This window comes from Rhamphochromis longiceps, linkage group LG17, assembly GCF_057381845.1.
Source record: "Rhamphochromis longiceps isolate RC_006_pf linkage group LG17, R_longiceps_female_GT1.1, whole genome shotgun sequence".
Lineage (NCBI taxonomy): Eukaryota > Metazoa > Chordata > Actinopteri > Cichliformes > Cichlidae > Rhamphochromis > Rhamphochromis longiceps.
The window spans coordinates 29,558,837-29,585,739 of NC_140573.1; the positions used below are offsets into that span (position 1 = coordinate 29,558,837).

Consider the following 26,903-nt stretch of genomic DNA (forward strand, 5'->3'; position numbering starts at 1 on the left):
ATGACAGCATTAGAGACTTAAGAGTTAGAAGTTGTTTTGCACTTGGAGATAAGTTATGTCAAGTGAAAAGTGAAGTTGATCAGTTCTTTATTTTGTTACTTCAACAGAAAAAAGAAAGAAAAATGTGCAACTTTTAAACAGTGTTGCGCAAACGTTTTCGAAACGATCTTGTATGTGGGAGGAAAGGAAACCGCACAGTGTGATCTGAAGTTGTTTAAAAGGTGAACGCAAATAGAAATGTAGTGCGTGAATACGTTGTAAAAACTATGATCGCATGGGCTAAGGATTCGTTCTGAGAGCCGGTGTTTCCTTATGTTAAAAAAGGCTTATTTTGTTGTTGTGTTTTTTGTTTTTTTTACAGCCTTAAAGAGTTTGGAAAAAACGTTCAACAACTCAGTGACTGTATTCTTCTACAGCACCTCTAACATAGCTGTACAACAATAGTGCAAAATGACTCCTTTTTTTGGTAGCTACTCTAAAAAGTTCCCCTTTTTATTCAAAAACAAGTGGAAATATTCATGAACTAGTTCAGTGTTATACTAAAGCCACCAACGATTTTTAAACCTTACCCCAAATAGAAGCTAAGCTGAAGAGAAGACAGAATGTCACACCTAGCCAGTGTGAAACAGCAAACGCTCTATTATCTTGTTTGAAAGTGATAAAATGGTGAGCAAACAGAAATCCAATCCATCTACACCTAATGTTTAAATAACAAGGTCTGTTTCAAGGGAACAAGAAAAACCACATAGCAGTGCAACTGCTGTGGACACACTGAAAAAGCTACGTCTGCACTTCAAGAGGCTACAAAACACTTAATCAACCACAAACATTGTCAACAAGATCATTTATTTTAAGAAATTATATTAGTATTCAAATACTCATTAAATTAATCCCTTTCAAAACTGCTTCTGTCTCTAAACAAATATATACAAAACATCACAGTGAATTTGGTACATTTGGTTATAAAATCTTCAAATCTAATTAAAAAAATAATAATAATAATAATAATAATTCACATTTTTAACAACAAACATGGAACAAACAAACAAGCAGATCTAAAAATGGTTATTTAAGGCAGGGTACAGGTTATCAAAAAATTAGCCGCCCCTCCCCCAAAAATCTGATCTACTACGTCCTTTTTGGTCACCATTGCCATTATGCAACACTATCACAACCAAGTCCCAAGAGAATCTAAAGATAGAAAGTGTGATTGAGAGCAAATGATTAAAGCCTTTTGATCAGTGCAGTCTACTCGTAAACCAGCTTTAGCATCTATTTAATAGCATCCAAACAGAAGGAGAAGTGCAATAGGGACCAAGTTTCCTTTCCCACATTGCTTCCTGCTCTGATTGAAGCATCATCACAGCAGCTCCTTCTTCCTGCTAATGTCTTCTTTAGTGAGATTGTTGCTGTGGTGGACAGATAAAAGGCTTCTGGGTAAGAGGTGTACAATGGCCTTTCTGAGCACAAAAAGTGCAACAACTGTAAAGTCTCATCAAGATAGGAACATCAGCACAGGTGAGAACACATGGGTAGACAAGAGTGAACGCAAAGGTGGGCAGCACCTTAAAGGTCAGTCCTGCCTCTGCGGTATGCAGCCTTCCATCTCCAACACTTCAGGCCAGCCTTCAAATTTGTTTGTTTCTGCGCTGTTCTTTATATGCTGAGAAAACAAAAATAAGACACATGTTAAAGGTTAAAGTCATAAAAGTCTCTCTTGTTAACAGCTAATGACATAAAAATAGTAAAATGTTATGATAAGAACAGACAAGGACCAGCAACCAACAAAACTGGTTTGTGGTTAAAGATGACAAACAGGCTGTAGAGTGAATATCTGACTACAAAATATGAATCCCTGAATGACTGATTGTGTGCACTAGGCATTCTTAGTAATAAAAAGCCTACTGATGTTCTTTTAGCAGTGATTCCACAAGTAAAATTAACTTAGCTGCAAATTACGACCGAGCATAAAAACATATTAGTGTGACTCACACAGTTTGCACTGCTGTAACGTTACAGCAGGGTTTCATTTGGTTGTGTCAGCAAGGAACATTTCAGAAGGTTGTATACAACAGATTCCTCAAGTGGAAACTCAACTTCACGGAGCATACCATAAGTGATTTTAAATGAAGATTCTGAACAAAACATGCTGCAGAACTATGTTAACTGAACCAGGAAAAGAACCTCTGGGGATTTAAAGATTTACCATCTTACTTGTACTAAATGTTGATGTATACATAAAATAGGGCAACTACTCTTGTGCCACCATCCACACGAGTTTTAGACTTTGCAGAGCCCTCCAGTGGGCTTGAGTGAACCCTTAGGCAGATAAGTTCTAGTCTGCAGTTCACGTGTTTCACAAAGCTGTTCCCGACTCTACAGGTCTACTTAACAATGTAAGTTGACCTGTAGATCCGGTGCGCACGCACAAATGTCCACCAAGATCAAAGAAAACAACCACAGGATGTAATCTCCCAAGAGATTTTGACATTTCAGCAGAATCATTTTCTCAAGATTATTTCTATTAGGCTACTAAGACAAAGTGTCAAGCTGTTTCATCCTCATATTTTGCTCTATGGCTCTGTGGTGTATGGATTTTTCATCTGATGTGCGAATGATCCCTGGTTCAAGGCTGAGAGGGGACACGATCTAAGCCCCATGTGTCACAAGCCCCGAGTTCCCGTTCCAAGACTGGATAAACAGAGTTTGTTTCCAAAAGTGTCTTTGTCATAGACAGATAAAGTTTGTTGTTACTAAGTAACGCGTTACTGTAATTAAATTACTTTTCCACTGAAAGAGTAACTAATTACTAATAACTAATTACATTTTTAGGTATTTTAATTACAGTTACTTATAATGTACTTGTGTTAAATAATTAAACTCGCTGAATATCATTATTTAATTTCAATAATTTATCTTCTAAACGTAGAAGTAAACTCTGCCGGTTTAACATCGCTGTAGTGCAGCTGCACGTCATTTCGCGCCAGTTTGCTGCATAGTCGTATTCTAAAGCAGAAGATGTCGGACTCGGCTGAAGCCTGTGGCTGTTTTATGAAATGGACATATTCCCGTCTCTTCACTTTTCTGAAACAAGCAGACATGAATATTACAGTAATATGTAAGCTATGTCCTGGAGAGAAACAACTATCGGCTGCTGTTAATAGCACGAGTAATCTACTGAAGCACCAGACACGAGACCATAGCCCAGGGGTCAGCAACCTTTAACACCTAAAGAGCCATTTGGACCTGGTTTCCACTCAAAAGAAAACACTGGGAGCCGCAAATACTTTTTGACATCAAAATGAGAATAACACTATTGTTTTTTTACCTTTATGCTTTGTTTGAACAACTAAAGTGTGTTGCTTATGAAATCCATGAAGTGCTACAGAGAAAATTACATTTTATTTATGTAATTAACACATTTTGAACTCTTTAAGAAATAGAACAAAAGGAAAGCTGAACTAAAAAGATCCATGTAGCAAACAAAAACTGTTATATCACCTTTGGGCTTTTGGAGCCTTGACCTGACTTTTTAAAAAAAAAAAAAAAAAAAAAAAAAAAGCACTATGCTGCTAAAAAAAGAAAAAATTGATATTTGCAAAATTCTGCCTAAATATGTATTTTACCTGGTTAATGCGTGCGGCGGGGCGTGGTCTGCAGCGCCGCTGCAGGGGGGGCCGGACGCACCTGAGCAGCACCCGCAATCACGCCTCGCGGCCTTAACGTCTGTGCTATCTATGCTGTTGTTGGTATGTGTCGGGCTATGAGCTGAAAAGCTACAGCTGGCTGTATGCGTACAGCAACCGTGTGTAAAAAGTGGTCAATAAAGAGATACTAAAAAGCAGCGAGTCTGCCGTGGTATGTTTACAATGGGACTCTGCTCCCGAACCTCTGTGCACAGCGTCTGCAAATCGGGGCTGTACGAAGTCACTTTCATCTTTACGCAGGACTGTAAGCTGTCATCTGTGAGGCGTGAGTGGTGTTTGTTTTTAACATAGTTCACGGTGGAGAACAGCTGCTGACATAATGTGGATCCATAATTGGCCTACCTGGGGTTGAAAGTCTCGATAAATGCATGGCGTTTCGGCGGGTACACCGGCTTCCGCGAGTGTGACGCTTATTTTGATTGATGAAAAAAATAATAGAATATAATTTTATTTTTATATTTCAAGATCACAATAATCTTCCAATTTAGAACTACAAGGTAAAAAAGAACTAACATAAATAAAATACACTTCAGCTAAATACTTCTAATTTATTTTCCCAAACCACGCGGAGCAGCACTATACGGACTAAAGAGACGCATGTGGCTCCGGAGCCGCAGGTTGCCGACCCCTGGCATAGATGAGTCATTGTTCATCATCCATGGATAACACCGCGGCAACTCCTGCTCAGCAGGCAAAACTTGATTTTACTTCAGCAGCACAGAAAGCGTCTGAAGGTGAGCTTAAAAAAATGATTGCAGGCTACATTGTGGAAGAGATGCGACCGCTGCGTACTGAGTCGCCGTCTTTAAAAAAAATATATTTATTATTTAAAGAGTTTAATCTCTATTGTTTGCCCACTCAAGGTTTATAGGGATTGTAAGAAGTATTTAGTTAAATTACTTATTTAGTAATTAAGTTACTTTTCTGACACAGTAATTAGATGAGTATTTTAAATACAATATTGACTAAGTAATTAGTAATTAATTACTTTTTTAAAGTAACTTACGCAACACTGGTGGTGATACACTAGCAAACAAAGGAGCTGCTGAAAGTACCTTCTCATTTTGTTCTTTGTCTAATGTGCTGTAGCTTTGCTGGCAGTTTACATTTAAAGAGTATAAAGAGTAGGGCTGCAATAATTGATCTTTTATTAATCAGGAATTCTACTGATTATTCCATTGATTAGTTGAGTAGTAGGATAAGAAGTACTTTTGTCTTAATAATGAGCAATTCTAAATATTCAAAAGAGAAAAACAGATGTTTTAAAATAAACTGCTCACACAAACACAAATCCATTTCCTAATGAGGGCTTGGGTCAGCATTCATTCAGTTTAAACATCACTCTTGTGGCTAGCTTAGCGTTAGTATGCTATCTGTACAGGTGCGCACAAAGAGTTGAAGTGCTCACAGCATAATCCAGTTGTTTTTTTTGTCCTGGATGTAGTTTGCACTTCACCATTGTGCTCTCACCCTTTTTAAATAAAAGTAATACTTATATCCACGCTGTAGACTGCGTCACTATGTTCCCTCTCTGACTCACAAACGGAAATTAGCGGACAATTTTAGATATCTGGATCTCGATTTCCATTCCTACATACAATCTAAACTAAGGCATAAAACAAAATTGTTACTTCTTGTTGTGCTTTCTGACACTAGTGTGAGGGGAAAAAGGGTTCTGATGTTGGAGCTCCTGAATGAATGTGTTTTTGTGTGTCTGTATGCTTAAGTGTGCTAGTGAAGGAGTGGGTGTAAGCCTTTAAAGCCTTTATGGAGAAAAGCAAGTGTATCAGCATTCTTTGTGGTTTGCCTTGTGGTTTGATCTGAATGTTTGAAGAAAACACACATTAAGATGGTGTAGATGGTAATAAGGTCACTAATAATCTAGTTTCCAGCTTTTGTTAACTATGGGATTTTGTGCATCATCTTACCTGCTCAAATGGACTCTTGGTCTTGATGCCTTTCCCTCCCACAAAGATCCAGTTATCTCGAAAGCCCAGATTATTAATAGCTGAGCTGCCAAGATCAGCAATTAACTTCCTGGCTTCATCATTGAGTCTATATAACAAAGAAGACATATTATTTCATGACCATCCCCGCAACTAGAAACAGCAAACATATTTATTGATCATGCGAGCTGAAATGCTCTTACTTTGTTGCGGAATCATCAAATGAAGCCATCATCACAACGGTCCCATCTTCAATTTCATTCAGGAATTTAATCAAGGGAGCCACGTCTATGCAAAGTGACACACGGTTAACAAACTGTATGAACTGGATTTGTAAATGTCTACAAAAAAAAAAAAAAAAAAAAAAAAGGTTCTCAAGTATACTCACCTCCAGCCCACATATCAAAATATTCTGTTTTGACAACTTCCCCTGTCCTCCCTATGGAAAAACAAACAAACAAAAATACAGTTTTTCAGAATTAGGTTTGTAACTCTTGGAATTAAAAGTGGGGTACTCGAGTGGATAATGTCACCATTAACCAGGGCGATGTTGATTCCTCTTCCCACGTTGTTCTTCACGCCGCTCATTACTCTACAACCAATAATATGAAAGGGGGAGAACATATGGATACATTTAAATATAAAAGCATATAAACTTAAGGAAATGGGTGATTTATAGAAGGATGGCACTTCATAACATGTTTAACATACTATAATGTAGATTTCCAGACAGCCCAGAATAATCAGACAACACTTTCTTTCTTATAACACACTGTCTCACATCCTACTTACACTTTGTCTTCCAGGCAGATTCTGGGCCCGACCACACTGGCTGCACCACTTGCCATCTTGAAGGCAAAATGTCCAGCTGAACATGCCTTGGACAGCCCACATTTATACCTGACAGGCTTCGTTGCTGAGAACACAAAATTTGCCCAAACAGCACAGTATCAGGTCACAGGCAGTCCAATTACATTGTTTAAGGCTTTTCACAAACAGGCACAAATACGGGTGATCAAGGAATTGTACAGCTTGAACTCATCTAAAGGGGTCTATTTGCACACTAATGCAATAGCTAAGCTTAAAACACACAGTTAAACTCAATATCTAGATGTTTTCAAAAGGATTTAGCTACATTACAATCTGAGACAAGCTCCTTATTACCATTTTTGTTCTGTCTGTTACAGAGATAGATAAAAAAAGACAGAGGCATATCAAAACACATGAGTAATAGAGAATAAAAAGAAAAAAGTAAACAATTGAGAACACTTACAAAGGACACCTGCTGGCACAGATCTTGCTGAAAAGCAAAAAAGGAGATGTAGATGTAAGTAGACTTTATAATATCTAATATATTTATTATTAGGAATATAAATAAGATTTTTATTATATTTTTATAAAAGTTTATCCAAGTAGCAACAATTAATACAGATAAGTAATAAGTGTGCAACATTTCTTTATGTCAAGATAAACTAGAGGCATAAAAAAAAAAATTACAACCATCAGTTATAGGAGTGCAGAGGATACTTTCAATGTGGAGGAATAGCAGCTCTACTCTGAGCTCCTCCTGGATGGCCAAACTCGTCACCCCATCTCTAAGGGAGAGGCCAGCCACCCGTCGGAGAAAGCTCATTTCTGCGGCTTGAATTCACAAGCTTGTTCATTTGGTTACTACCCAAAGCTCATGAACTTAAGTGAGGTAAGGACGTAGATCGGCTATTAAATCGAGAGCTTCGCATATACGCTCAGCTCTCTCTTCACCGCAACAGACTGGTACAGCACCAGTCTGTCTATTGATCTCCCGCTCTCCTCTCACTTGTAAACAAGGGCACTCCACCCTTTTCCAGCTCAGGACCATGGCCTCAGATTTTCCACCTAGAAATTCTGTCCATAAAAATCATGAACAGAATCTGTGACTTAGGGCAGCCCTGGCAGCCACCGGGAACAAGTCCAACTTTTTGCTGGCTTAGTGGACCAAGCTCTTGCAGCGGTTGTATACGGATCAAATGGCCCGTAGCAATGGGCCAGACAACCCATGCTCCCAAAGCATCTCTCACAGGATACTCCAAGAAACATGGTCGAATCCCTTCTCCAAGTCAACAAAACATATGTAGACTTGTTGGGCAAACTCCAACGCACACCCTTAAGTAACCTCGAGAGGGTAAAAAGCTGCATTCTTTAAAAATTTCTACACTTTCAAAACATGATAATGAACTCTAAGTTCACAAAAGAAATGAATGTTTCATCTTCTTCTAAAACTGTGCCAGACAGGCAGATAACCCTCCTGGAGGCAGGAAAGAAGAGAAGGCCCTATGAGATAAAATACTGGCTGGCGGCTCACAACTGACTTTAATCGATTAAAATGAATAATTTATTAATAATATATGTAGCAAACAATACATATATATTGCATTACAACCCATTATATCATGAACTGAAACCTGTGACTGACATTTTTTGTCTTTTTCCTGTATATAAATAAAGATTATTTAAAAGCCATAAAGTGATGACGCAATAAATAAAGAAATAAATTAACCAAGATGCAGGACATGCCTGACTTAAAATGTCCCTGCAGACAGAAAGTAAACAAAGTAAATGACTGTCTTGTTTCCTTTACCGATGATTATCTCCCACCTACACTGCTGTTCAATCCAGTTTTACAGGAAAGGTTACTCACAAATCACATCAGCCAGTTTAAAATCCGTATTAATCTCGAATAGCTGAAAAGCCAGGAAGACAGCCAGTAGGAATGCAATAACCAACACTGTCAACTTGATAATTCCTGCGAAGAGAGGGAAAAACGGAGAGGTGCGGTTAATCAGCCATCCGAATCACTGATGCGAAATGGTTTTAGATAGCAAACATGTTTGTTTAAATATTTATAGTAAATATATCTGACTTACCAGTAGCCCTAATCATCTTTGCGACTCTCCAGAATATTTTACAAACAGCCGACAACCTGTAATATCAAATAAAAGTGTAGGTGTCTGTATGTGCACATCGGTGACTGTTTTCTACAGTCAATGGTGTATATCTGCGTGCCTTTATAGGGTGGTCTAAAGGGGGAAGTTAGCTTGTGCTGTGCGTTATTTATAGGAGTGTCTAACGCCGAAACACAGTGACCTTGCTCTTTTTCTAATAACTAGTTATTGCGACCGAATTAACGAACAATGTAACGTATGTAAGCACGTAATGCATTTTTAAAGCTATATTTTGAAAAGCTAACTAGCTTTTAACCCCGTGGATAACTTCTTCGTCTTTGACAGGTTTTACTCACTGACACTGGAATGACTGCATCTCAGCCTCTACAAAAGACAAATACGTAGTTGAGCTTTGAGATAAATGTTCACGACTTTCTCACCTGTTTACGTAGCAAAATACCAGTGGACTCTCCGGTGTGGTTCTTTTAGGACAGGCTGACTAACTTATGATGATGGCGCTGATACGCGTCATGACAGCTGGACTGTGGAGAAGGAGCAAACCGTGAAAAAGAGGCGCCACTCCGCCGGAAAAAGGAAAGACGAACCGGAAATAAAGGGCCTGGACAGTACAAAAAGGAGCAGCTTCCGTAATTAATAAGGTAATTATATATAATAATTACGATATATATATATTTTTTTTAATTTATTTAAAAAAATTAAAAAAAAAATTAAAAAAAATTTTTTTTAATTAATTAATTTATTTTTTTTACTTTTTACTTTTTAACTTTTTTTTAATGATTCAAATGGGAATATAACCTACTGGATTTGGAAAGAGTAGGGAAATAACTGAACATGGGCTATTTCAAACAACAATATAACAAGCAAAAATATACATGTACCTCAAAAATATCTACAGGAGATGCACAGCATGGGAAAGTCATGTCCTTAAAAAATAGGAAGAAATCCAGGAAAGACCTGACACATGGTCTAAGAGAGGAATCATCAGAAATGTGCAAAAGTACTGTTTGTCTATCATGGTATGCGTTTAGTGCACTGACAGTGTGTTAGCCAATCAGATCATTTCCAATTGCATCATTTCCTATAGCAACTGTTGACGAAATGTGCAAAACATGCTTCACTAAAGCCTCAGTGAAAAAGTCTCAGTGAAAGGGGGGTTCTGAAGAAGCCGATATTAAGGAAGGGAAACGTGGGAAAGTGCTGAGGTGTGCCAAATTACACAAGAACTGGACTGAAAATCAGTGGCAAAAGTTCTTATGGAGTCATGAATCTAGTTTTGAAATTTCTTACTCAAATTGTCCGCAATATGTACAGAGGTAGTCAACAGAATGAATCGTCAGACATCTGTAATACAGAGGCTCTGTTTGGGGTTGCATTTCAACCAGTAGTCCTGGAGAGCTTGTACCATCAGAGATTAGTCCGCCAGCAAAAACATGCTGTCAGTGATTGGCCAAGAGAGTTTATGTTCTGAAGAATAAAAGTGGTCACACTAACTACTGACTTTTAAGTTTGTTAGAAACGGTTTACCGTCCCATGTCTCTTTGTAGTTTTTTTTAGTAGTGAGTCATCTGTCAAAAACAAAATCTTCACCATGTCACACCAACTTCCTGTTGCATCTTCTTCTTCAGTCATTTTAAAAGTACATGGGAGCGATAAAAGCGTCAACACCGCCATCAAATGGACAGGTTTTAAGCAGAAATTTATTGGAGTATAATTTAACCTGTAACATTTTGATGAACACTCCATAATATGCAGAATTTGTTTCATGTTAAATGCACATTCTGTTTTTGGTTTTATTTTTATGTTGTACAGAAGTACAATGTGTTAAACATGTAAATCAAGAAAACATACATATGTACAAAGAGTGAAAAAAGCAAAGTCAGCTCAATAAATTAAGACATTCAAACATTTGGGGAGCTTCAATAAAAAAGAGAAAATCAAGGCAACATGCAGTCCATTTCAGTGCAGCTGGTGTCAATCATGTCTGCTGTGTCATTCAATGAGATCCTAGAAAAAAGAGAACACAAAATGTATGTGTGAGAAAAATTACACCATCTGGAAAACATTATAAAACAGTGCTAAATAACATCTCGATGCATGCTCAATCATGCTGGTAAGGAAATCCCAAAAAGTTGATTCTGTTCATCCGAATGCAGCGTTTTCAGTAGGAGTCTGAAGAAGAGACGAAGAGATCAATCAACCCTTTGGGAGTGCTAAATAACACTTACATCATCTGAGTCCTGTTGGCAGGCTGTGCTATTGCTGCTCGTGCCGCTTTCATGATCAGCTGCAGTGGAGTTTTCGTCGTCCTGGAGTCGAAGGTTGGAGAAACGATATATCGGTGTCCTGTATTTGGTTTATTTGAAGAGTTTCAGTCAGGTTTCAGAGCTCATCACAGCACAGAAACAGCTTTAGTGAAGGTTACAAATGATCTTCTTATGGCCTCTGACAGTGGACTCATCTCTGTGCTTGTCCTGCTACACCTTAGTGCAGCATTCGATACTGTTGACCATAATATCCTATTAGAACGATTAGAACATGCTGTAGGTATTACAGGTACTGCACTGCAGTGGTTTGTATCATATCTATCTAATAGACTCCAATTTGTGCATGTAAATGGAGAGTCCTCTTCACACACTGAGGTTAATTATGGAGTTCCACAGGGTTCAGTGCTAGGACCAATTCTGTTTACATTATACATGCTTCCCTTAGGCAGCATCATTAGAAGACATAGCATACATTTTCACTGCTATGCTGATGACACCCAGCTCTATCTGTCCATGAAGCCAGATAACACACACCAATTAGTTAAACTGCAGGAATGTCTTAAAGACATAAAGACCTGGATGGCCGCTAACTTTCTGCTTCTTAATTCAGATAAAACTGAGGTTATTGTACTCGGCCCTGAAAATCTTAGAAATATGGTATCTAACCAGATTCTTACTCTGGATGGCATTACCTTGGCCTCCAGTAACGCTGTGAGGAACTTTGGAGTCATTTTTGACCAGGATATGTCCTTCAACGCACATATTAAACAAATATGTAAGACTGCTTTCTTCCATTTGCGCAACATCTCTAAAATTAGAAATATCCTGTCTCAGAGTGACGCTGAAAAACTAGTTCATGCATTTATTACTTCCAGGCTGGACTACTGTAATTCATTATTATCAGGATGTCCAAAAAACTCACTGAAAAGCCTTCAGCTAATCCAAAATGCTGCAGCAAGAGTCCTGACAGGGACTAGAAAGAGAGAACATATTTCTCCTGTTTTGGCTTCCCTTCATTGGCTTCCTGTTAAGTCCAGAATTGAATTCAAAATCCTGCTCCTCACATACAAGGTCTTAAATAATCAGGCCCCATCTTATCTTAATGACCTTGTAGTACCATATCACCCTATTAGAGCACTTCGCTCTCGCTCTGCAGGCCTACTTGTTGTTCCTAGAGTATTTAAAAGTAGAATGGGAGGCAGAGCCTTCAGTTTTCAGGCCCCTCTTCTGTGGAACCAGCTTCCAGTTTGGCTTCGGGAGACAGACACTATCTCTACTTTCAAGATTAGGCTTAAAACTTTCCTTTTTGCTAAAGCATATAGTTAGGGCTGGACCAGGTGACCCTGAATCCTCCCTTAGTTATGCTGCAATAGACGTAGGCTGCCGGGGGATCCTTTTCAGTCACCTTTCTCACTCACTATGTATTAACAGACTTCTCTGCATCGAATCATATCTGTTATTAATCTCTGTCTCTCTTCCACAGCATGTCTTTATCCTGTCTTCCTTCTCGCACCCCAACCGGTCGCAGCAGATGGCCGCCCCTCCCTGAGCCTGGTTCTGCCGGAGGTTCCTTCCTGTTAAAAGGGAGTTTTTCCTTCCCACTGTCGCCAAAGTGCTTGCTCATAGGGGGTCATATGATTGTTGGGTTTTTCTCTGTATCTATGAAGCGTCTTGAGGCGACTTTTGTTGTGATTTGGCGCTATATAAATAAAATTGAATTGAATTGAATTGAACTGTAGCAGACAGCAGGAGACCACCACGGTCAGAGCTTTCAGTGTGCTTAAATTTGAACATGCAGCAGATACCGTATGCGTGACTCACCTGTTTCTATAAATCACTCTCTTGACAACAATCACAGCAGAAACAATAGCTATGAGGACGATGATGACTGCTCCTGCACACACCAGGATCAACACCAGCTTTTCTCGCTGGAAAATACACGAAAAGGTTGATATTTATCCAAACAAAGACAATTTTATAAAATGAAGCAAAGACTGAAAGAGCACAATCAACCTACTGACCGGTGTGTCAAAGTGTGTGACTGAAGATGTGGACATTGCAGGAGGAGCAGGACTAGGTTTAATACCACAGGCTTTGACTGTCTGCTTTATGAGCTGAGGACTGAACCCACCCTCACACCTATCACTCGGGACCTTGCGGTACCTACAAAGACAAAAGGGAATAGAGTGAGATTTGCATGTGTGCATAAAGGTGGTGTTTCTCTTTGCTTTATGAAGGCAATTACCCTTCTGTCAGAAGCTCATCCTCCTCTCCATTCAAACAGAGCTCATAGGTTTTATTTGCAGCGTTTGGCTGTCTCACACACTCTGAGGTGTTAATGTGTCGATAGTAACCAAAGTCGCTGTAGTAAAGGAGAAAAAAAGAGTTTTAGTGCAACCACAAAATGCTTTTCTCTTCTTAAACTCTATATTTTGCAAGAAAATGGGTGCAGCAAATTTTTAAAAAATGTGCAAAGTCACATGAAAATGCAGTACATAAGGAAAAAAAAACACAGTAATGCTGGGTTTTGGGCTGAAGCTATGTCTTTGGCTAAGAATGCAATTAAAATGTTTTAATTTTGTTTTAATTTTGTTGTCTGTTATGTGCAGACACAGCATCCCTTGAGTTAGCTGCCTTTTTTGTGCTTGAGTGATTCACACGTTTCCCAGACAGCAGCATTATGCTTTACACACCGTAAGAACACTGGTCTCTCTTGGTCGCTTGCTGCAAAAAGAAGTTCATGATCGTCTGCTTTCTCATCCTTGGCAAGGAAAGCACTCAGGTCACACTTGCCATTGCTACACTCTCATTTAAAAGCCACAGCCATTAACTAGAGGCCAAAAGCAGAACAATGCCGCCTTTCTTCATTAAAAAGGAAAACAAGCAAACAAACAGAAAAAGTAAATGCAAAACAAAAAGCTGATCTTGAACTTCTGAGATGTAAGCAAAGGCCTCAGAATTTCGAATCATTGTACAGCTAAGATAAAGTAATATATTATTATTTATTGTGCAAAAGTCTTGACTAAGCTCTTGTTTATTTTTATTTTTTTTAGAAAAATGGGAAATAGAGTTTGTACACTCTGGCGAGGTTGAAAGTCAGTATTTAGTAAGACCAGTGATGGGACTAATGGCGTTACTTTTTTCAGTAACGAGTAATCTAGCTAATTACTATTTCTATCGTTACAACGCTGTTACTGTTACTAACAAGAAAATGTGATGCGGTCGTGTTACTATTTTTCAACAAACAGACGGCTGAAGCTGTGTTCAGCTTACTCCACCTTATATCAGTTGCATTGAAGAAGCTGACTATGCGCTACAGCTTTCAGCAGCTGCACTCGGCAATCACTTTCTGGCAGACAATCACTTTTTGGCACAACACCTGGAGCTAAGGGGGCAAAACAATCGCATGAGTGCTGCTGTTTGACTGAGGAGGAATAAAGTAGTCGTGCTGAGCCAATCACATGACCAATTTAAGATGACAAAGCAACAAGGTGATATATACCAGTTTTCAAATTGTGTTTATAGACCACGTAAAACCAGAGTCATGATAAACAACATATACTCGGTGTTTTTTCCTGAATACTTTTGTCACGTTTACTGTCTAAGGACAGCGCTAGCAAGCACTCTCTGCTTATGACCACAAAATAAAAAAACAAAACAAAAAACAACAGCAAAAACCAGCCCGTTCATGTTGGTGGAAAAATGCACCATGTCGACCAATCAAAAAATGATATGGACAACATGACATGTGGTTGTTTAGGAAGACGGGATAGTTTTAGGAGTGAGAGAGAGAGAAAGAGAGAGAGAGAAAGACAGTAGAAAAAGAGAGAGCGCGAGTTTTGAGATGTGAGACGTTTAGCATGTTTGGAGTGTGTAGTTAATGTGTTGTCTTGTGTAGTTAGTGTGTAGTGTTGTGGGTAGTTTTGTGTTGTGTGTCAGAACAATGAGATGACTGCTGTCTCCAGGTAAAAAACAGGAGCAGTGATACACCTGCTGCTGTCAGAGCTGCAGGTATCAGGCTGTGATGTTCTCCTTTATAGTGGACAGGAATAATTGTTTTGGAGTGGCACAAATAATTTGCGTGGCATCTTATTGAATGCAGAAAAGCTGATTGTTATGTAAATAGTTTAAAATGTTTTTTTTAAGGTAAAAGGTAAAATTGACAATTTATATTTGCATTTAAAGTTATGAAATATGATTCAATAAACATGTCTGTGGTTGTTACAGTAAAAAAATATAACTTTTTCTACTCGGATTTTATGTTTTTTTGTCTGATTTTAGATCAGTTGTGTTAATACAGTATGTCAAAATGAAAACATAACTGTAAATTCAGACACGTAAGGTTGTGCTGAAAAGGATGATACCAAACAAGGCAAAGTAAATAGTTTTTAAAGGTGAAATGTAGAGGGAAAATCAAAAGTAGTTAACAATGGCCAATTATACCCTGGACCCCAGAGGGTTAAACATTTTTTTTTTAAGTAACGCAATAGTTACTTTTCAAGTAATTAATTACTTTTAATATCTTGCAACTCAGTTACTAACTCTGTTACTTTTTTGAAGAAGTAACAAGTAACTATAATTAATTACTTTTTCAAAGTAACTTGCCCAACACTGAGTAAAACCATCTATAGTCTTCAACAGAGCCTGTACTCTCTTCAGCAAGCCTTCTTCTAATTCCTTTAAGTTGTTTTCAGGAATAAATCTCCAGGCTCCTTGAAAGACATTCAAAGCTCTTTGGATGTTTCTGCCTTTTGTTCCATTCTCCTTTAAGATTATCCTACACTGCTCCAATAATACTGAGGTCTGGGCTCTGGGAAGACCAATCCATGACTGATAGTGTTCCATTGTGTGTTCTTCCATCCTGGTATGCTTTTACTGCATTCACTGTGTGCTTTGGATCACTGACATGGTGAATATTTAAGCCACTGGCAATCAAATACTTTCCTCACCCTAAACCATGACAGAGCATCCACTGTGCTTTACAGATGGCTTTAGACAATCACTGTTGTACCTTTCCTGATCTCATCCATACATACTGATGACATCTTGAACCAATAATTTCAAATTAAGACTCATCACTCCATAAGACCTGGTACCACTGATTTTCAGTTCAGTTCTTGTGTAACTTAGCGTACTTCAGCCACACTTCCACTGAGCCCATTTCTGGCCACGCCAAACAGTGAGTCTGTTTTTAAATACTCAGTCCCAGAGTCCAATATAATGTACCTGAGAGATACTTCTTAAGAACATGATGTTCATATACTGTCCATCTATACTGTAGATAGTATTTTTTTTTAAGTTTTTCCATGACTTCTTTTGAAACCTGCCCACTTTCATCACATCATTAAGTGGCTTAAAAAATGGTCAAATAGTGACGGGAAATGAGTGGAAAAGTGGCCAGTGTGCAAAGACAAACTTTAGAAGACCTTCAGAAAGCCTTGAGAACTATTGCTCAAGGTCATTAAAAACAAAGAGGGAAAAAAGAAAAGAGTCTGGCTCACTGGAAGCAAAATGTAATGAAATGAAAGGTTTTTACAATAATATGCAGTACGTTACAGGACCATTTAAAAACAAAACAATCCAACATACCACAAGAAATCTTCTCTGGTGCACAGACAAGGGCTTTGCTTTTTCATCACCACAAAGCTTCGCCCATTTCGGCATAGAGATTGCTTCTTTAACCTCCTGTAGGTCTCCTTAACACCCAGGACACATCCATTTCTTTCCGAGTCCCCTCCTTCTGTTGAATGAGCCAACCACTCTTCATAGTCGTTGTCATTACCTGATGAAGGCAGTGATGACCTATTTAACTGTCACTAACAATCCTTTTAAAAAATGCAGGTTTAACAAAACCAAACCTAGAATAAAGCAGTTTTAGGCAATGTTAGTCAAACTAGTGACGCATAAGTCTGTCCCAACACTTACGTCACTTACATAAGATTACTAATGCAAGTGCAAAACAGCATCTGCAATACAACTAGGCAAAATGCCACAGGGGAAATATCGAAAGTCCCGGGAAAGTATCTATCTTTTCACCACCAGATAAAAGGGTGTGGTTTAATTACAGCATCTCACACAAATTGTAGAGGAGAAAACAAAAAAAAAATGCAAACAGGTCTGTTTTCTTCTTCAAATCTGCGTCATAAACAGAGGTAAAACAAGCGGGATGTGTTTTTACAGGTTTTTAGAGGTTGTGGAAAATCCCTGCTTCTGCAGTCGGAAAACAGCTAATACAACTCACATGAACCTACCACCAGGTGGCAACATGCCATAGAAACCAGTGAAGAGCAAAGAGTGCACAGTAATCGTAGATGTTATTAGACTTACATTCTCTGGTAATGAGACTCTGGAAATCAATGGTGACTGCTACCCACATGGGCTGGCCGTCTTCCTCGGGCCGGAAGCCCCACACACTGACGGTCATGGCGTTGGTCCCCGGCTCAGATGCCAAGCCTGCAAAGAAGAAGGGCTGATCCGTAAAGTTATACAGCTTCCAGCACTGACCCTCATCCGTGGAGAATCTGGTGGTGAAAAACAGTAGAAAAAGAGAAAACTTTAAATATAAGAAAACACTTCCTGTCACTTCCCTGTGGTCTTTAAATGAGAATAAAGTACTTGATAGTCTTGACTTGTCCTTCACGATGGGCCTCCACAGCCACAATTAGACCCCCAGAGTCCAATATAGTGTAGTGATGAGGACCCCTCAGCGTCCCCCTCCAGTTATAACCTCCATCTGAGGAAACAAACACGTCGGGGTTCTGCGATGATGACAGAGAATCACCCACGCTGCCTGTTAAAAACAGGAAATCATCTATAAGTGTGCATTTTACACAGTATTTGGACAATGGTTTGGACTGAAGCACTGAAAGTAATTACAAATTAATTACCATGCGCAATAACCAGACCAACAGCAGCCGGCTCAGACAGGGTCACCATGGGAACTATATGGTTATTACGACTGTGTTCCCCATGTATATGGAGATTGCACTGGCAAAAGAAAAAAAAAGATCAAAATGAAAACACATACATACAGACAGATAAATTAATTTTTTTTCTATGTAACATACACTCTTGATCTTGTCTCCACAATTTATGTTCTCGGGTTTTTTAAGCGGTCTCCACGTCCCTCCTCTGTTGAATGAAATGACAGATTTTATACGGCCATCTGAAAGAAAAACGAAGTATTCCGGTCAATATTCAGTAAGTTCAATCAGGATTTTAGATATAACTCTCATTATGCAACTCATGGCTGTTTATTGAAAAATCAAATGATTTGCTTTTAGGCTACTCTAAAAAAAAACAAAAGAAAAGACTGAGCTTCTGTTCCTATGGGATGATTTTAGAAGTCTCACAGCCTGGCTTTTGTGCTCTGCTCAACAATGCTGAGGCCATGCATGTGCCATGACAACCTCTCTGTAAAGTTTATTAAGTTTTCCTACTAATTTCTTTCTTTCTTTCTTTTGTAGCTTTTATGAGCAGGGTGGAGTCCACCTGCTCCGGGTGTTACAAACCGGGATCTTTGTCTTTGTTTTTTCTTCACGTCAGCAATCAGCTCCTTAGTTTCGTTAATGTTGGGTAATATTTTGTTCTCTTAACACCGCACTGCAGTATTGCTGATGACAGTCGTGTTCTCTTCTGTCAGACAATGATGTTATTGGTTGAGCACTAAATTGAAAGCGGCATGACAGCCTGTCCAATCTCCTCAATTCAAACACTTATAACTCATAAAGTGTCACAAAACAGACAACTGGGGGCTACATTTTGGGGGTTGGAATCAAAAGCTTTTGGCTTAAAGCCATTTTTTACAGGAGTCATGTACGAAAAGCTACGAGACAGAAGATGCATACAATACCTGTATGGAGAATCTTACCAACGTCTAGCTTATTAGTGAGGTACACTCCTCTCAGTGAAGTAATGTTGGTGAAGTCACTCTTTCGATGTCCATCAAACAGGTGGCGCTCTAGAGATTTGGAGAACAAGATCCCACGGTCGTCTGAGGTGTACATGGTCCCAAAGAAGGTGTCTGAAATAAAACGGAAAGCACGAATGTATCTCGCAAAATTACAACACATTTTAACCTCTCCTATGTAAAGAGTTGAATTTTTGCAGAAGTCTCAAGCCACTACTCATGTCTTTATATTTTGCTAGAAAAATAGTAAATCAGTGCAGTTACTTATTGAAACAAAAAAAAAAACCCAAAAAACAAGTTCTAGCACATTTGAAAGCCAATACTGCAATAATGTTGTTGTCTGGACTCTAAGGAGGTTAAACCAAGGCTGATAGTGTTAAAAGCATTGATTAATACCTTGAGTTAGGTGCTATTCTTGTGCCTGAATGATTCATAGGCCAGTGTTAAGTGACTTAACAAAATAAATTATAATAATAATAAAACATTTCTCCATCACCTGAGGGAGGTGATGGGGACATGTTAAGCTTTTGAATGTGTGTCCTCGTGTGTGCATGTGTATTTGTGTTACACCCCGATGCCAAGATATGCTTATCAGCTTTTGCAGTGAAACCTAAGTCTTCCTCGTTTCAGCCAGCAAAAGACAAAGTCACCCCACACCACCCATGCACCACTGTCTCAAGCAGGTGTGAGCCAAAAATTGTATTATACTAAAAAGAGAATAAAATTCCTTCCAATTGAATGAGGAAGGAAAAGAAAGGGCACGAGTTGGAGAGGGAGATAAAAACAGAGATGGAAAGGAACAAAGCCATGAGATCTAGACTTGCATGGACAAACACACACTCAGTATTATGGACTGATTTGTCAGCAAGTCCAAGAACTTGTTAAACCAGTCTTGTCTTTTCAGTTGAAGTTTTCCATTTCAACAGAAAAAAAAACTGATATGCTGTGAGGACACGTTCGCAAATATGTGTCAGTCATAGGGTTAATTTTTATAGATGTGGCTTTTTGAATGGAAAACATTTTCAAAGATATTAAAAGGTCCCATTTGCGGGTTTATGTATGTCTGATACCTCCCGGGTTGTCCACGTGCAGGAAGAGCATATCCTCATCTCCATCCAGGATGGAATAAAACTGCAAACAGAGACACATATGAAAATCGAGAGCAGACGTGAAAAAACACGCACACACAAAAGAGATGACTCGTTCAATTTTTTGCTATAAATCTTGTCTAATCTTCTTGAGACAGAATGTGTGTTTGTGCTGTCAACAAGATGTGTGGGTGTTTCATCAGAGCAGGTGTGTGTTCAGCTGGTGTTGAAAGGGAAAATGTTGCCACCGATGTTTTTTCTGCATATCAACCAACTTCCTTAGTATGAATGAAGTATCTGCATTTATCTTTAATGTTCCCCACCCATAAACCTGACACAAAGACAAACGGAGCGGTGCGATAAACATCTCAATTATCATTTAAAGAAAATTTGTTATAAGTGCCGATTCAATTCAATTTAAAGCTACTGTGTTGTGCTGGGAGGGAAAGGGTAGAACCACATCTTGCTTATTAATAACTTACTAAGAACTAAGAGCAGTAAAAATACTATATCTTTGAAGGGTCAGTGATATGTGCTGATAAAAAAAGCAGACAAATGGCTCTGCACTGTAGTGGAAGGTTAAATTTCGGTGTTGACTAGACAATCTGTTTTTATATACTTAGTGCAGGAGGGGATTAATAATGAGGGCAAAAACTGATGATGTGTGGAGTTCACACATCATCAGCTTTTGCCCTCAGGCAATCCTGATGAATTTACCTACAGTAGATCTAATTGTACAGTACCTACAGTACAATTAGATCTGAAAAAATTCCTGAATCTACCTACAGCAAATTCACCAGACTTGCCTGAGGGAACACATCATCAGCTTTTGCCCTCAGACAAATGTGATGAATCTACTGGAGATTCATCAGAAAGCGAAAACGTTGCTGTACATTCATCAGATTTGCCTGAGGGCAAAAGCTGATGGTGTGTGAAGTCGAGTGACTCCAAAAATCATCAGCCATACTTTTGATTTCATTTTCGGCCTGTTACTGCACTACCGTGTTGGGTGACCCTTGAGAAACTGCCCTAATTTTGGTAATATTTTTTGGTACCAACACCAAAACATTATTAACATATTAGACTGTTTTCATTAAGAGAGTGCTATAATATGCTTTGCATTACCTCAAAATCTTCCAGTTTGATTAGTTTAAAGTAACTCTTTAGTACTTGAAGACACTAATAAGCTCTACTACCACTTCCACAGTGTTCACTGTGATTCTAATGAGGTCTCATACTGTTTGTAGCCTCCCAAGAGGTTTTTTGGCTACATTGTACATAATGCTGCTGTTATCAAAACAATTTATGAGTTCTGTCCCACAGTTGCTTTTTTTAAGTACTCTCAGCCGCCCACGTGATTCCCACATACAGCAAATGGATCCACATGTGTGGTTTGGCACAGATTCCACTTTTATCCAGAGTCTGGATCAGATCTAGGAATACACTACTTGTGAGGCTGAGCTTGTTTCTTCTCCCAGAACTGAACAAGTTAATTTTACCGTGTAAGGTGAATGTGTTAACCTCTACACTACAGAGGTGCATCTGTATTGTATTTAATATAGACATGAAATTATATACAGAGGGTGGAGTATAGAAATGTTAACAACACTAAAGCCAAGGAAATCTGCACAGGCTCTTGGATTTTACTTCATGCTATGCTGGCCTAAAGAGAGAGACCACTGGGAATCTGCACAAAGATAAATATTAAATACTTTTGACTTTGAATCAAACAAAGCTGCTCTAGTAGAGCCCAAGATTAAAAATGGAGCTGAATTCTTGCAGAACAGATCCTCTTTTAGTTTGAATGATAAGTAAGCACAATCTATCTGTGTACATCCCTGGTCGTCTCGGTCATGGTAATCTTAAGCACTTAAAATAAAGTAAACTTGACTTCTTCTTGTTTGTGAAAACGTTTTGCCGCTCATCCAAGAGACTTCTTTAATTCTAAAAACTGATGAGTTAGATCATCGCCTTGGAGGTTGTCCCAAGAGTTACTGACTGGCTGCATGAGGGTATGAGGGTCACGTGAGGTAAGGAGTGAAGCTAGGCTGTCAGAAGAAGTCAAGTTTACTTTATTTTAAGCGCTTAAGAAGTAATCAAGATCATACATTTGACTGCCTCGTGCTACAGTTACATTTTGAATACTACCAAACATAATTGGTTCAATTCCCAGACCTACCTGTAGAATATTAGATGTTGTTGCTAACACACTCAACAGAAATGATGGTTGATATTTTCTCTCACCTGCTCAGTGGATGCAGAAGGCAGGAGTGCTTGACTGAAAGTATCTCCTTGGTCTGATGAGAAATACATCACACGAGGAGATCTCTAGGAGAAAAATAATGCATGACTATATAGATGGAATATATACTACTCGATAGACCGAAGTGTATAAAAAATGATCCAGCCATCTTACCGGGTCTTCCATAACAGAGAAGAAGAGAAACGCTCCTATGTAACCAAAACTGTAGATGTCCTCATGGATTATGGTGAAGGTCTTCCCCAGGTCCTTTGTTCTTTTCAGGATTAAATCTCCCCTCTCCTCTGCCTCAACTGTATCGGCAAATGACAATAATAACACGAATAAGTTCAATAAGAAATGTGCACTTGCCTTAAACACATTTAAGCTCATTGCTCATCCGCATAAAGCATGCACCCTCACAAGCAATAAATGTTTTGAGTGAAAAAAAGTACTTATATTTATTTCGAGCTTGTGAAATTAGGCTCTGATGTACACAAGAGTAGTGATCTGACGGATAAGTGAAAGTTGTCTGGTTTGATCCTGGAAGGAGATGTAGATCCTTTTGGGGTTGTGTCAAGAAGGACTTTCAGTGTAAAAATCCACCAAATCAAAAGCTGTGGAGGGTAAGGCAATAGTGTTTTCTCATGTAGCTGTCTAAGAATAAGCGCTGCTCTACTAATGGATTTAGTCATCTTAGCAATTATAAATCAAACTTAATCTCAATACACTATACTCTACCCCTCAGTTCCTCACACAACTTGGTAATTTATTTAGTTGTTTTGCAATGTGCTTATAGCATGTCAGTTTTGAGCTTCTTCTGCTGCTTTATTGTTTTATTGTACTTTAATAGCTTTTATGCCGCCCCGTAATCAAAGGATTTTTCCTGTGAGATAATAAAGATTTTAACTTGGCTGCAAAAGCCATAAAGATGCAGATTAGATTAAACATTAAAAGCAGAATTCTTATGACTATGCAAACCCTGTTACACACAAAATAAAAACATATATACACACTAGAATACAGACAAGCCTGTATTACAAAGTGTCTGATCTTTAAATTGCACCAGTTTTACAAAACCCTTTAACAGCTTTACAGGTTCTTACCTGCATCTACTTGACTGCAGCTGAAGAACAAATTTATGCCAGCTCCCCTGATGGAAAGTGGAAGGAAAAAAATTACAAACACCTCAAAATGTCACAATTTTAATAGGTCATGTTTCTTTTTAAACAAGCATTTATTGCTTCATAAAAACCTTGCTCGTATCATCTCAGTTTATTCAAAGTCCCACATGTTACTACGCATGTCATTATGCATTTTCCAGTGCTGTTACTATATTTGTGCCACAGAGCTATCACTGTTTGATATATTGAATAACTCTTTTTCCTTCTTTATTCTCACCATGAGAAAGAATGCACTCCATCGTGAACTTTTGTCCACCAGGCCCCAAAGTCCAGAGAAAGCCAAAGACCGCCCTGAAAGTCAGGAAACAGAGCAATGTTTACACATTAAGGAGTGTTCCTGATGTGTGTTTGTGTGGATGATAAACATGTGTGTCTGTGTGATAGCCAGGAATATTAAACAAAGCAACGGAAACCATTAAGGGACTTTAAAAGTTCAACAGACTCACATCAATGCTGAGGGCCACAAGATAGTCAGGGTTGAGGAAGTGGTACACGATTGGCTGCGCCAGGTGAAAGGGCAGTTGGATGAACTTGAAGGTTGCACCAGCATCCGTGGAGGTGAAGATAATCCCACCTGGATTGTTAAGCACCGGTGTGTCGGCTGTTAAAATCACCTGTCAGTAAAAATCAATGGAAAACTGCTCAGAGATGGAAATTTGAGAAAGAATTTTAGCTTCGTCAATAACTTTTTGTAGTTTCGTGCAGAATTGTCTGCTTAAAATTCAGTGCATGCAAGCTCTGTACTAGTGATTTCAAGAAAGAAAGAAGAAAACCATCCACTTTCTCAGCTAAAGATTCTGCTTGCATAGCTCCGTGCAATATAATCAGTCTGTGAACAAAACTGTAAGAACACTAGTGGGTAAGACTCAAGCTGATTAGATGTCAGCATACATGATATTTTCACACCTTCATGTCAAAACATCACAAGGTCCACAGCCAAACATGCAATGCAGTTTACCATCACTAACTGCTCTTTCATTGCACACCCACAGAAAAGTGTTAGTAAGAGTGTAAAATAGTGCTACTTACAGAGATCCCAGGTCCAACACTGACTCCAAATTCCTCCTTAATAAAGGTGTGGTTGATGCTCTGAGAAATGTCATGAAAAGATTTGCCATAATCCGTGCTGATGAGAGAGGAAAGATGGTTACATTTTGATTGAGGTGCCCACGGTAGCTGCTGATCAGATTCTAACTCACCTTCTGTAAAGTCGTGAGGAGCCTCCTTCATTTAAAGGATGAACTGGACCACTGATTGTTGACAGCACCAAGACCACCTATCAAATGAAGAAATATAGTTACAACTTTAAACACTGGGTTAAAAAGTCACAGATAGATTAAGATGATCCACTCTAGCACACCTTAATTTGGCTTTTATTTTAAACCAGCATGTTGTCTAACATGTCTCTTAAAGCGCAAAAACCTGGTCAAATCTGTGCTTTCATTCTACAAACAAATCCTTAAAGTACAAGATGGAAAGCTCAGAGATTGTGACCACTGTCAGAGCTAATGAAATGTAGGTTTTTCTTATTTTTTCCTTAACACTTCATTACTATATTCCAGTTGTCACTGACAGAACTAGTAAGATAAGGATAAAACCAGGGGTATTGTGAAATGACATACCCACGGATATTAAAGAATGAGGAGAATTTGCTGTGTTTAAAATCAGCCTCAATTATATTTAATTCATTATCGTATATTGATGCATATTTGTGTGTTGTGGCACTTTTTTTCCTTTACAAACTCTACATTGAATTCTATTGTGCCCCTGTGACATGTAAGAGGCTATATGCAATAAACCTTCTGTATAAGAAGCTACTCACCCCTGTATCATCACCAACCCATGTGAGAATTACGTAGGAACCATCATCACCATTAAAACCTGTCTAAAGAGAGAGGAGAAAAACTCACACATCACAAAAACAGGCCTAACAAGCTAAATTAGATCTCTTCTCACAATTTCCTGTAATTTTCCCAATAATACTCTTTGCCAAATGAGTATACGGGCTTACATTACTATACGTGTTTATATTACTTTCACTTGGTTGAGAAACCCTGTTAAGCATTGCAAAACACAAATAAAAACGGGTACCAACTTCAAAGTCCTGGAATCTCCTCCTTTACATTAAATAAAAGGCACGACGGACATTGCACCTGCCTATATTGACCAAGCTGCAGCTCACCTCGTGTGTGTTATCATCCAGAACCTCGTGTTCGGCGGGGGTGAGAAGGAGCCGACAAGAGGTGAAGGGAGGACCATGTGAAGGCTTGGAAAGGCCTGGGGAGCTGCTGGCATCCCTCCTGGGGCGACGGCGCATTTGGTCCTGGCTCTCACTATGCTGAGTCCGGCGGAAAGTCAGCGTCTTTCCCTCCTTGATTCTGCATTCAACTCTCATAAGAAGAACGACGGACACCCCCAAAAGCATCAAATGTCTCCAGATCATGTCGACAGTGATGTGACTGCAATGGAAAAAAAAAAGTCCCACTGACCGATATCCCTGGCAATAATGACTCACTTTTGTTGTACTCTAAAGGTAAGTGGGTGTGGGAAGTGCTTGGACGGGTCATTAACATAAAAAGTGCTGCGCTAAGTGGCACTTCCACCACCAGCAGGTGCTTCTGCCCGCATCCTGGTGACCTAACTGCAGGGAGAAAAAAGTTTGTCTTAAAACAACAGATTAATTCGTGATTCGTTCACTTATCGTCAATATATTAACAAATGAATTAGCAACAACAAAAAACAACTGGAATTCACATTTACAGAAGTTAAGGACATTTTAAGGACAGCTTCAAAAGAAAAGTTCTGGCAAGCTTTGAAAGAAATAAGAGACGTTAATGTGACATAAAATCGCAGTAGTATGGGCAGGTTAACGCAAGAGGTCGACATGTATTCACTTGTGTTGCTTTCAGATGTGTAGAATAGAATAGAATAATCCTTTAATTGTCCCACAAGGGGAAATTTGGTTGAAACAGCAGTCAGAAAGACACATATACAAACAAACAGTACACAGGACACATAACAGAAACATACACAATTCTTTCTTACATATTTACATGTATGAACATGATAGGCTATGCTGGCAAAATACCTCAGGGAATTATGGCTATGATTAGTTAAGTTGTTACGACCTCATAGTCATGTCCTGAACAAGTCAGATCTAAGGAATCAGAGGGCTGGGTTTTTTTTGGCCGGGGGGCGGTGCCACAGAATTACACAGGTGCTTTCACCGCGGGGTGAAAGCAGCTGTAACAGGCTTTCCCTTTGGAATACCTTTTTATTTCCAAGACACCATGTGAACTATTACAGGAACTTTCATCTTAACAGATACAGAAAGTGAATTAATACATAGTTTCAATTAGGATTAAAGGTAAAGAAAATTAATTATAATGGTGCTGTATGCATTTAAGGGTAGGAAACCGAAACCACTGAAGTGGTAAAACAAGATATCTAATAATTTGTGAGAACTGAAGTGTGGCACATTAGTTAAAAACACAAAACATAATCTTATGATGAGTCACCTCTAATGACTTGGTTTTAGGTACAACTACAACCCTTATAATGAAAAAGCACTCGAGATATTGGAAAACTGACAGCAATAAGTATGGGCGCCACCAATGGGTGGTC

At 38.8% G+C, this 26,903-nt stretch overlaps 2 protein-coding genes across 4 annotated transcripts; both read right to left on the reverse strand.

Moving 5' to 3' along the window:
• Positions 1 to 827: 827 nt before the first annotated feature.
• On the reverse strand, positions 828 to 9,150 carry fam3c (FAM3 metabolism regulating signaling molecule C). Of its 2 annotated transcripts, XM_085386942.1 has the most exons (11): positions 9,015 to 9,150; positions 8,557 to 8,612; positions 8,331 to 8,435; positions 6,927 to 6,953; positions 6,446 to 6,569; positions 6,187 to 6,245; positions 6,042 to 6,092; positions 5,857 to 5,941; positions 5,636 to 5,762; positions 1,566 to 1,663; positions 828 to 1,409 (listed from the first exon to the last, which is right to left on the reverse strand). In XM_085386942.1, exons 2-10 carry the CDS (start codon positions 8,570 to 8,572, stop codon positions 1,574 to 1,576), a joined length of 684 nt encoding a protein of 227 aa, XP_085243068.1. In that variant the 5' UTR covers positions 8,573 to 8,612; positions 9,015 to 9,150; the 3' UTR covers positions 828 to 1,409; positions 1,566 to 1,573. The 2 variants fall into 2 exon arrangements, with proteins under 2 accessions (XP_085243068.1, XP_085243067.1); XM_085386941.1 differs by having other exon boundaries at positions 828 to 1,663; positions 9,015 to 9,142.
• Positions 9,151 to 10,221: 1,071 nt separating this feature from the next.
• LOC146649932 (sortilin) lies at positions 10,222 to 25,793 on the reverse strand. Of its 2 annotated transcripts, none has more exons than XM_085386410.1 (21): positions 25,462 to 25,793; positions 25,102 to 25,164; positions 24,479 to 24,555; positions 24,309 to 24,405; positions 23,726 to 23,893; positions 23,497 to 23,570; positions 23,202 to 23,248; positions 22,273 to 22,409; positions 22,101 to 22,184; positions 19,839 to 19,899; positions 18,730 to 18,882; positions 17,927 to 18,024; positions 17,747 to 17,846; positions 17,475 to 17,649; positions 17,187 to 17,380; positions 16,449 to 16,641; positions 13,105 to 13,221; positions 12,881 to 13,022; positions 12,681 to 12,787; positions 10,821 to 10,901; positions 10,222 to 10,599 (listed from the first exon to the last, which is right to left on the reverse strand). In XM_085386410.1, exons 1-21 carry the CDS (start codon positions 25,720 to 25,722, stop codon positions 10,530 to 10,532), a joined length of 2,499 nt encoding a protein of 832 aa, XP_085242536.1. In that variant the 5' UTR covers positions 25,723 to 25,793; the 3' UTR covers positions 10,222 to 10,529. The 2 variants fall into 2 exon arrangements, with proteins under 2 accessions (XP_085242536.1, XP_085242537.1); XM_085386411.1 differs by having other exon boundaries at positions 10,223 to 10,599; positions 10,821 to 10,938.
• Positions 25,794 to 26,903: the final 1,110 nt, after the last annotated feature.